This window comes from Mobula hypostoma, chromosome 13 (genome assembly GCF_963921235.1).
Source record: "Mobula hypostoma chromosome 13, sMobHyp1.1, whole genome shotgun sequence".
Taxonomy (NCBI): Eukaryota; Metazoa; Chordata; class Chondrichthyes; order Myliobatiformes; family Myliobatidae; genus Mobula; species Mobula hypostoma.
In genome coordinates, this window is record NC_086109.1 from 59,517,031 (window position 1) to 59,528,515 (window position 11,485).

General features: G+C 42.6%; 1 protein-coding gene across 6 annotated transcripts in view; it reads right to left on the reverse strand.

The window, feature by feature from the left end:
* Positions 1–9,413, reverse strand: part of arnt2 (aryl-hydrocarbon receptor nuclear translocator 2) — a 402,719-nt gene extending 393,306 nt beyond the window's left edge. For 2 of the 6 annotated variants that reach the window (XM_063065763.1, XM_063065762.1), the window contains exon 1: positions 9,275–9,413. In XM_063065763.1, coding sequence (XP_062921833.1) covers positions 9,275–9,408 — 134 coding nt within the window. In that variant the 5' untranslated portion in view covers positions 9,409–9,413. The remainder of the gene's footprint in view (positions 1–9,274) is intronic. The other 4 variants (XM_063065765.1, XM_063065764.1, XM_063065769.1 and 1 more) reach the window with 2 other exon arrangements.
* Between the last annotated feature and the right edge of the window lie 2,072 nt (positions 9,414–11,485).

An 11,485-nucleotide genomic window follows, 5' to 3' on the forward strand; every position in this document is an offset into this window, starting at 1 on the left:
TAACTATCATGAAAGTACCTCTTCCATCACTCACAGTTTCAACCAACTTGTGGATAAAAGAGTTCTTCCTCAAATCCCCACTAAACCTCTAACTCTTTAACATAAACCTATCCCTGTTGGTCAAAGATGTCTCTGCTAAGGGAAAATCTTCAATTTTATCTACACTCCACAATTTTGTACACCTCAAATAAGATCCCCCACTTGGTTTCCTCCCATGTTCCAAAGACATATGGGTTTGTAAGTTGCAGGTATGTTATGTTGGCACCAGAAACATGACAATACTTACAGGCTGCCCCAGCACATCTCTGGACCCTATTGATCATTAACACAAACGAGGCATTTCAATGTATGTTTCAAAGTACACGTGACACATAAAGCCAATCTTTATATTTTAATAAATCCTTTTTATCTCTTTGATTTGCTTACACATTTGTTCTTCCATCTCCTGCTGATTACTTAGAGGAATGTAGTTCACTTAGGCCCTTGTTTCTTTGCTAAACTCTGCCCATTTGTCCTTTTGATAAACACTTCTTCATGACTCTAGTGATAGATTAGTTGTCGAATATTGCAATGCCAATCCCTAAAGTACACACCGCAACTGTAGAGTCTACACCCTAGAAAACATTCCAGTGTTTTCTAGGGTGTCTGAATGATAGCAACAGTATCACTTTCCCGTGCATTACTTGATATCCACAGTTCATACATCTTTCTTGTCAGAATCCTTGCAATAAGATAGTTGCAGTTGAGTTTTGCATTTGTATCTTTTCAAGTTTATGTCTATTGTCCACTGTACTTAGTTTTGTTTCTTTATTTGGCAGCCTTTAGAGTGCCTCTCCGCTTCTTGTTTCTAAGTTCTACCCCACTGAACAACTCCATGCCATCCTCCTCCCATACCAAGAACACCATCTCTAAATACTATTGTATGACCATTCACTTCATTCACTCAGTGGAACCCGGTGTGGTCATTTGCTGCTGTAGCCCTCTCGCTCCGAGGTTCAACAGGTTGTGCGTTCAGAGATATTCTTCTGCACACCACTGTTGTAGCGCGTGGTTATTTGAGTTAATGTCGTCTTCCTGGCAGCTTTTTTTTAATACATTATTTTCAAAATTTTCCAAAAAAAAAATGAAATCAACAAGAACATACCAGCTCAGACATGTATAAAAATGAAATAAGCAAAAAAAAACATAGCATTAGAGGGATGCCTATTGTAGAAAGTGCTCAAAACTACTAAACATTAAATCTCAAATGAGGGCCGTGAGAAATCAGCTGGGGGGAAATTGCTCATCCACCCCGGGCCTCATCCAGGTAGGCAAGAAATGGATCCCAGATAGCTGAAAATTTTTTAATTGAATTGGTTCTCAAGAACCGAAGTTTCTCCATCTGTATGACTGAAATCATATCAGCCATCCATCTCTGAAAGGAAGGGGGAGAAGGTGATTTCCATTCCCTCAAGATAAGTCTTTAGGCAACAATCATCCCCAGCATCAGAGACTGTTGTATGGCCGCAGGGAAACAAATAGTAGATTGCGCGCAGCCAAATATAGCGAGACCAGCTTCCAAGGGGAAGGATCTTTTATAGGCCTTTGAGTATCAGTCGACGCCGTGCACAATTCTAATTTGATGAAGGCAGACGTGAGAAGCAGAGGAACATCTGGAAATTTCTGAAATGCCCAGTTCGCTGCCGCTGCTACTGTGTGATCCAGAATCTCCGGAGAGAAGGCCCCAAAATCCCCGGCTTTACCTGCTGCTGGCGACCGAGGCTGAGGTCAAAACGTTCGGTAGAGATGGTGCTCGGTACTCAGCGTCGGAGGGCTGATCAGAGCTCGAAGTTTTCGGACGACTCAGAGTCGGACTGTGGTCCGGTATGGCAGGGAGAGTTTTCTCCCTTCTCCTGTCTGCGTGAGATGTGGGACTTTCGAGAGACTTTGAACTTTTTTACTGTGCCATGGCCTGCTCTTCATCAAGTTATGGTATTGTTGCACTGTTGTAACTATATATTATAATTATGTGGTTTTTGTTAGTTTTTCAGTCTTGGTCTGTCCTGTGTTTCTGTGATATCACACCCGAGGAATATTGTATCATTTCTTAATGCATGCATTACTAAATGACAATAAAAGAGGACTGTGTGTCCTCATAATCTAATCTAATATTTTGGACCAAAATCCAGTCAGTAATGGGTAAAACCAAAAGGTGTGTGACAACGTGGCTTCTGTGCTTTGGCATCTATCACACATTGGCGAGACAGAAGGGTAAATCCTGTGCAATCTAAGTTTAGAGTAATGGAGATGGTGGATAACTTTCAACTGGATCAGTTGATGCTTGCTGTTAACAGAGCAAGCCTGTATCATAGACGAAGCTGATTTATCCCAGGCAGCTTTGGATAATTCAATGCCCAACTCCTCTCTCCAGGCGTCTCCAATCTTCACAGTAAATACTGCAGTGCAATTATCAAACAAATGTACGAACTTAGAAACGAGATGCCTGGAGTCAGGAGGGTTCTTTAAAATATCAAGAAACATATGTTTCCCTGGAAGGATTTCAAAACTACAAATCTTAGATTGAATGTAGTGTCTAATTTGTAAGTAATGAAAAAAGTGTGAATGAGGCAGCTCAAAATTCTCTTTCAGCAGACTAAATGCTGCAAACCGTCCATCTACGTACAGGTCTTCAATAGAAACTAGACCCTTCTCCCTCCAAGCATGGTAGGTTTTATCTGACCATGAGGGTAGAAAGGAGTGATTGAAACAGATTGGTGTTTGTACAGAGGTCTCTGGTAAATTCTAAGCTGATTTAGAATTCTGATGGAATTTTTCAAAACAAAACTCAAACTTTTTGAAGTCCCAGGCTTCTCTAACTTAGAGAACAGCATGGCTGGCAAGGAGGAATTGACAACAGAGTTAGACTCCATACATAGCCACAAGGGAGTCCCAGGGGCTAGGTTATCCGGAGCCCCCTATTGCCAAAACATTAAAGCCCTCACATTGACAGCCCAATAATAGTGTCTAAATACAGGTAATTCCAGCCTTCCGTCAGACTTGGGCTTTTGTAAATGAATTTTCGAAATCCTGTGATTCTTATATTTCCAGATATAAGACAATTTTATGGAGTCCGATTCTTTAAAGAAAGCTGATGTAAGAAAAATGGGGAGATTTTGACAAAGATAGAGAAACCTAGGGAGGGAAACCATTTTAATTGAATTTATACGACCAATCATGGACAGAGGGAGGGTTTTCAAACTTTCTATATTCTGTTTAAGTTTTGAAATAAACTCCGCGAAGTTTAATTTGAATATTAATTTAGAATCTTTGGAGATTGTCAAGCCAAGGTAAGTAAAGTGATATTTAACTACTTTGAACGGGACACTTTCCAAAAAACCCCGCGTGTAGTCGTTGGAGAGGGGCACAAAGTCACTTTTTGTCCAATTGATTTGAGTATCCTGATAGTCTACCAAAAGAGGTGATTAAATCTAGAACAGGGACTGACTTTTCTGAGTTTTGTAAATAGAGTATCACGTCGTCAGCATATAAACTAATAAGTGTTTCAATACCTCCTACTTTCAAACCCAGAATATTTGGGTGACTTCTTATTTTTAAGACAAAGGGCTCTACCACGATGGCAAAAAGGGCCAGTGAGAGAAGGCACCCCTGCTGGACTGAACGGTGTAGGGGAAACAGAGTTGACTTGTCACCATTAGTTATAATAGAACACATTGGGCTGGCATACATCAGTTTTACCCAAGATACAAATGACTCCCCGAACCCAAACCTGTACAGTGACTGAAACATGTTAAGACCACTCAATCTGGTCAAAAGCCTTCTGTGCATCAAGGGACAAAATTGCTGCCCCACTAGCTCTCCCATGATCAGCATATATAGTATTAAGGAGGCATCTGACATTGGAAAAAGAGAACCTACCCAGGACAAATCCTGTCTGATCAGGATGAATGATAGACGACAAATACTTATTTAGTTGGTTAGTCAGCATTTTAGTAATTACCTTTCTATCGAAATTCTGAAGTGCAATGGGCCTATAGCTGGCCGGGTCCGTTTCCTCTTTACCGTTCTTTAAAATGAGGGAAATATTAGCCTCGTACAATGTTCTAGGCAAGGCTTTATCTCTCTTAGAGCAAGATATCATTCTGAGGAGAAGTGGGGCAAGGATATCACAGAATTTCTTATAAAATTCATAGCCAAATCCATCCGGCCCAGCAGCCTTGCCGGACTGAAATGACTTAATGGCAGAAGTTATTTCTTCCAAAGTGAAGACAGCATCTAAGTCCTCCCTAGCAGCGTCACTAAGTTTCCACATTACAAAAGAATCAAAGAAGTCATACAAATCAGATAGAGGCTACGTCCACACCACGCCGGATAATTTTGAAAACGAAGCTTTTTCTCTTCGTTTTGACCTTCCGTCCACACTGAAACGGCATTTTCAGCCCCCGAAAACGGAGATTTTCAGAAACGGTCTCCAGAGTGAATAAATCTGAAAACGCCTAATATCCATTGCAGTGTGTACGGGATCACTGGAGCTTTTTAAAACCACTGTCATGACGTGCCGGAACAAATGGCGGCAGCGCAGCATTTCATTGTTTTCTTCTTATTCTTCTTCTTATTATTATTACTTTATTGTCGACAATTGATACTAGAGCATACAATTATCACAGCAATATTTGATTCTGCGCTTCGCAGAACCTAACAATTTCAGAACAGACGGCAACAAGACTGAAGCCAGAAGACTTAGAAATGTACTCACCAAATACTTGACCCACAGCTTTACTGAATAAATAAGTATTCTCACTTTGCCCTGTTTTCTGTCCTTGCTTGTATGAAGGTGGTTTACCTACTTATGCAAGTACTTCTCTGACAATAGATGTGTAACAGCCTAATGTAACATTGTATGGAAATACAAGATAACACTGATGCAGACATGTTTTATACATTTAACAAGGTACTTTATTAATGCAACAGAGTTAGTCAGTTTTTCAATGTTCGTCGTCAGTCAGGTCATCCTGTCCGAGAGCTCCCTGTCGGTTGCCTCCGTATGCCCCAGTATTTGTTTCAAGTCCTCCTGCACGAGAGCCAAGAGCAATTCCTTTTAAGTTTTTCTACTCCGTAACTGGACAAACACGTACTAAGTATACCATTTCCTCTTCGCTTGTTTTCTGTGCGTCCTGCGCGTGCCAAGTACAGGAGATTCGCCCAAATATCGGTGTTAGTGTGGACAGAGATATTTTGAAAAACGCTTAGTGTGGACGCCTGTCGTTTTTACTCGAAACCGGCGTTTTCAAAATTATCTAGCATAGTGTGGACGTACCCTTGAGTGGCATTGCATTTAGAGGTGTAGAGTTCGCTGTAAAATTCTTTAAAACAGTCATTTATCTCCTTGGGGTTAGTTAACAGGGCACCCGCCCTTGATCTAATGCAATGAATTGACCTTAGGGCCTGGGCGCCCCTGAGCTGCCGTGCCAGGAGACCCCTCAGGCTTGTTCCCCATTTTAAGAGGAGGTTATTTATTTGACTACCCAAGATACAATTGTACTCATATTTAAGCTTCATTATTTTATTATAATCTTCAGAGGATTTCAAAGCCTGGTATGTCGCTTCGAGGGTTGGGAAGAGTATTCTCAATCTCTCATAATCGCCCTTCTCTCTCCCTCTTAGCAGCAGATTCATATGAAATTATATACCCACGAATTACAACTTTTAATGTCTTCCTGGCAGCTTGAACCAGCCTGGCAGTTCTCCTCTGACCTCTCACATTAACAAGGTGTTTTCGCCCACAGAACTGCCGCTCACTGGATGTTTATTGTACCATTCTCTGTAAACTCTAAAGACTGTTGTGCATGAAAATCCCATGAGATCAGCAACTTCCCAGATATACAAACCACCAAAACTACTCCACTGTCAAAGTCATGTAGATCATATTTCTCCCCATTCTGATGTTTGGTCTGAACAACAACTGAATCTCTGCATGCTTTTATGTATTGAGTTGCTGCCACATGATTGGCTAAGGAGATATTTGCATGTACAGTTGACCTTCACTAATCCGACTACCTGTAATCCGGTTCCTTCCATAATCCAGCACTGATTTCAAATTTTCCGGGTAACTGTAATTTCAAATTTCCTGGGCCACCGCACCAATCTGCTGCACATTGTTTTTGTTGCTCTAGATCTGTTCACGTGCTAGCGCGCTCTTATAAGCAGAGACAGGCGATTCCTGCTTGTTTTTCTGCATTTATTAGTATCATTGGCTCTTTTTTAGCCCCAATTATGGGCCCAGTGAGTAAAGGAAATGCACCTTGTGCTGTGAAGTGAAAACACCGCACATTATCCATTAAAGACAAGGTTGAACTCTTGAAAAAACTGGACAGTGATGTATTGGTGAAAAGCTTGTGCGAGTGTTACAACATTGGCTCTTCCACAGTGTACGATATAAAGAAACAGAAAGAAACAGGTTCAATGTTTGAGTCTGCACCTGGTGAAGACACTGGAAATAACCTTACAGGCTTTAGAGTTTCCAAGGTAAAACAGATGATACCTGAACTGCTTTCTTTTGCTCAAGAGCTAACTAATCCTGCTGCCAAGGATCTTGCATCAAGGTTCAATGACGACAATGTTGAAAAATGGATGAATATAGATGAGGATGAGCCTACTGGTCATCATTATACTGACTCTGAAATTGTGCAGATAGTTGTGCATCCAAAGAGGGAAGATACTGGAGGAGAAAGCAGTGATGAAGATGAGGAAGTTGTAGCAGAGAGACTTTCTATTGACAGGCTAATTAAGTTGACAGGTGAATTGCTGGAAGGATTAGAGCAAAGATGTTTTATAACTCAGCAAGAACTAATGAGTGGTTATATGCTGCAGGATAAGCTAATCAGAGACAGACCAAAATATATGAAACAGCTTACCTCAGAAGATATGTTCAAAAATATTGCTAGAAAAAGTGCAACAGGGGAGCTAACACTTCAAAATCCAGTGCCATCAACTTCTGCTCACCCAGATGTGCTGCCACCAACATCAACAGTTTTTGAAGAAACTGTTGTACCAGTTTCAGTACCAGTTGCTGATGTTTCACTCATTTTTCAAGATGAAGATGTTGATGATCCTGACAACCCCACATCTGCAGACATGTAACTTCACTTGAAGGTATATTAAATGTCTCACTTTAGAAGCGGAAGTGCTCAACTTTTCTGTACAAGTTAATTACTGTATGTTTACCTGTACCCTTTATTTTATCTGTACCTGTACAGTATATTACTTTACTAAAATTTCACTTGCTACTTATTTAATATTTCTGTTTCATTATTATCTAACTTGTACTGATTTACATGATATTTTAAAGCTTTAATGAGGCGGTTAGCTATTGCTTAATGTGATTCTTCTGTAATTCGGCATTTTCACTAATCCGGCACTCCTCAGGTCCCGATGGTGCCGGATTAGTGAAGGTCAACCTGTATAAAGTGGCCACTAAGTGGACACTCTCCCAAAACTCATCACTTCACACTTGAGGCTCAAATTTCTCCCGTGGTTATTCTGCCCTATTAATACTACCCTCACTATCAACAACACAATCAATTTGTGCATCAGCTGCAAACTTTAAAACTTCAAACTTCTTCATGTACATTTCAATTGTTACTGTACAGAAATAAACAGCAAGAGTCTAAACTCTGGAAGCTAGTGACCAGTTTTGTACACAGATAACAAAGGTTCATTTATTGTCAAAGTATGTATGCAGTACACAACTCTGAGATTGTTCTTCTCCAGACAGGCATGAAATGAAGAAAAACCAAGAAAGTCAGTTCAGAGAAAAACAGCACACCCACCATAAAATCAATCCTCCGCTCTTTCTTTGCCTCCTTTACCAAATCAATTTGTATTCACTTTGCCCTAAATCTTATGAACTCTAATTTTTGGAACAGCTTCCGATGAGAAAGAGCAATAAAGGTTGAAACTCCCTTGTCCAGCACCTTTGGAAACAGCATGGAGCACAGAAGATCCAGACCACAGAAATTTCCCCCAATCATCTTCCTCTGAGTAGGAGAAATTCTTTTTAAGTATAGACTTTTCTGAGATCACATAAGGATTCTGAGAACTGTCCATAAACCTAGGCTTCAGTAAATCTGAAACACTGTTACTGAGATTGCAAAAGTTGCCTTGGTAAATTAATTGGCTACAGATTAGTGCAGATCTTAATTGGATCTCCATTGGATCTAGTTAATTATTGTACTACTGATTTAAAACATGCTTAACCATAGGAACATGGTTTTCAGCTAGCTCATGGCTGTTAAGCGTTGTTGGCTCCGCATCTCCAGGTTGAAATAAGAGCCCTCCAGACCGCTACTCACCTTTCCAAGTTAAAGGGATAGGAACATTTCTTCTACTCTACAGCCCCATCCCTATCTTCAGGCTCCTTCATCCTTTCTCCTGCACTTCCAACTAACATCTCCGACACACAATCACTGGCCCCAATATCAGTAACTCCCACCCCCCAGCGTTACCCACACCCCTCCCCAACATCGAGGGGCTGTCACCCACATCCCTCACCCTCCCCCACCCCAACGACCTGTGGGCATCACTCAGCCCCCTAAACATGCCATCACAGTCATCACCCACCCTACTACTGAACAGGTGTTACCACCCCGCTGACCCCGCCATCAAAGAAGTGACACCCAAACCATTGACCCCCCACCATCAAGACCCACCCACCACAGCAACAAAGGGGGCTGTCACCCACCATCTCTGGCAAAAAGGAGAAGGGTGGGGGGTATCACTGAGCCCCCAACTCTCCCCAACAGCATCATGGGGTGGGGTGCTGTCACCCCTCCTAAACCCCACAGCACACCCTAGCACCGCGTACCCCTCCTGGCATTATTCCCCTAACCACCTCTCCCTTCATTAAAGGGGGTGATAATCAACCCCCTTTTCCAAGCATTAAAGGTGTGCCACCCACACCCTCTCCGGCATTACGGAGAGGACCGCATCACCCACCCGGACAACACGCCCCCCCCATCCACCATCGGCGTCAAGAGGAGGGGCGTTGCCCAGGCCACAGCTCCACCCCATTCTGCTCCCTCCCCTCCCGGCCCCACCTTTGCCCCCACAAAGGCGGTATCAACGGCCTACCCCCCCCCCCGGTACCGCCCACACACTCCCCGGTACCGCCCCCTCCTCACTCGCTCCCACCCCAATGGCCGCCATCGTCCCCTCCGTGACAATAAGCGCCGAGTGTGTGAGGTGCAAACTGACGCGGCGAAGATGCGGAGGCCCTTACCCTGAGCGTCGCTTTCCTCCGCGGGCGGGCACCGCTCCTAGCACCCTCACCTGCCCGGAGCCGGGTGTCACCGGATTGCTGGCGGCCGTGAGGGCCACCGAATCGGACACATCCGAGCTCATCCCCGCGGCCATGAGGAGCGCGCCCCTCACCATCAGTGCGCAGACGCGAGCCGCCGCGCGTTCCCGGATGGCGCAGCCAACGGGGGCGCTCGAGCGCATTGCTCCCGCATCCCCTTCCCATTTCACGCTTCAATTTCCCCGTCATACCCTCACCTTCCCTTTCTACGCACTGTCCATCCTCTCCCATCCCTTTCCCTGTTCATCTTTCCTCTCCTTCCTTCCAATTCCATCCTTACCCATCACTCTGCTACCCCCATCCTCTCCCTCATTCAATCCTTCTTTTGCTCCCTTCCCCTCTCTTGTTCCCTCCATTCCTTCTCCTACCTCTCTTCCTCCTAAAACCCTCGTGAGACTAAGAGGGACATGGAGGATCAGTGACTCAAGAACAGGGTTCGGTAGATTTTCAGATTTGAATGAAATTTGAGATATTGGGTCACATCAGGAAAATAGTGGTAAAGAAAGGGATCGGCCACAATCTCATTGAATATTGGAGTCGGCATAAATGGCTGGGGGACCTTAACTCCTGATATTTTTATGTTTGACTTTGGAGAGTAGAGACTGTGAAGGATCATCTGTCAGATGATGAAAACTGCTAGCTTTTCAACTGGTGTGGACGGTGTCATGGCTTGGCATGCCTTGGGGCTGAATTTAGCTGTTTTTGATAATTCATTAAAAAAATTACTGACCTTAGGAGACTAATAGCTGAACAATGGGAAAGAAAATCCAAAAATAACCCGAGGTGCTAAAAAACTGAAATAAATACAAAAATTGTTGAAAAACTGCAGTTCAGGCAGCATCTGTGGAAGGAGAAACAGTCAATGAATTCCAGCATTTTCTGTTTTTACTACGTCATTTCCAGCACCTCCATTACACAAGCGTCTAACTGAAGCAGATCTCCTGTGTCATCAAAACTTGTTACAGAGTTACAAAGATTTAAGTTAGTCTTGAGAAGTTCTTCAACATGAGAGAAAGAGAGAGAGAGAGAGAGAGGGGCGTTAGGATGATAATTTAAGAGAACCCAGATTGGTCAGAGTAAAGAAAATAAACAGTCACTGGTGGTGCAATGAGTGGTGGTACTAAACGGACGTTGGAAGCAGAAGACCAAAAGATATGGGAGTGAAAGTAGGTCCGATCCATATTGTACAGGTCAACTGCTGTAAGGTCATATTAAGCGAGTAAACTCTGACCTTCTGAAATGTTAATTTGGTTTTTCTCTCCAACAGTGCTGATCTGAACATCTGCAGTGTTTCTTTTGTCCTTCAATGGATAACCATTTTTTGCACAGAACATAAATGGGCAAATGAAGTTCAAGAACAGCAGATAAAGGGGAGATCTGCAAAAAAAAAGTTAAATGTGCAATTGGCAATTTCAGTGAAGGAAAGTCTTAACAGAAAGCCAGAGGGATACTGCACTACAGAGGTGAAAACTAGTCACCAGTAAAATCTAGATTTGATTGATGACCATTAGTGCAACCATGGCTGCAGGAAAAGATTGGAGTCAGAGAGAAACGGCTGTGGAACACATGACCAACATGTCCTGCATCATGATCTTCCACTCTGCTGCTATATTATTAAATGGTTCCCTAGTCCAGTTGTGATCTTGCACTTTATTGTTAACCTGCACTGCATTTTCTGTGTAGTTGTTACACTTTATTCTACATTTTTATTATTTTATCTAGTTCTGCTTCAATGCACTATATAGTGAATCGAACTGTATGAACAATATTCAAGGAAAGGAGGTACATGTGCCAATAATAAAACAATTCCAAACACCAAGGACCCAACATCTGCAGCTTATCAGTGCACAGTGTCTCAGGACAGTAATGCTGGTAAGACTAAATAATGTTGCTAAATCAATTATAAGCAACTCCTGAATACACTTAAATAATGTTCTACCCTACTTTTCCTTGTTATCTGCAATTATCTTTTTTTTCTAGTTTATACTGATAAAGTGCAGAGTAAGATAAAATAAAAGTTATCAAATCACCTCTCAGCCTTCATTGGTGCTAGCAGTTTAGCACCTACCTTCTCTCATTGTGGTTCAAATCTTCCAGCTCTGGAATAGTTCCACTAAATTTTTTTGCACCTTT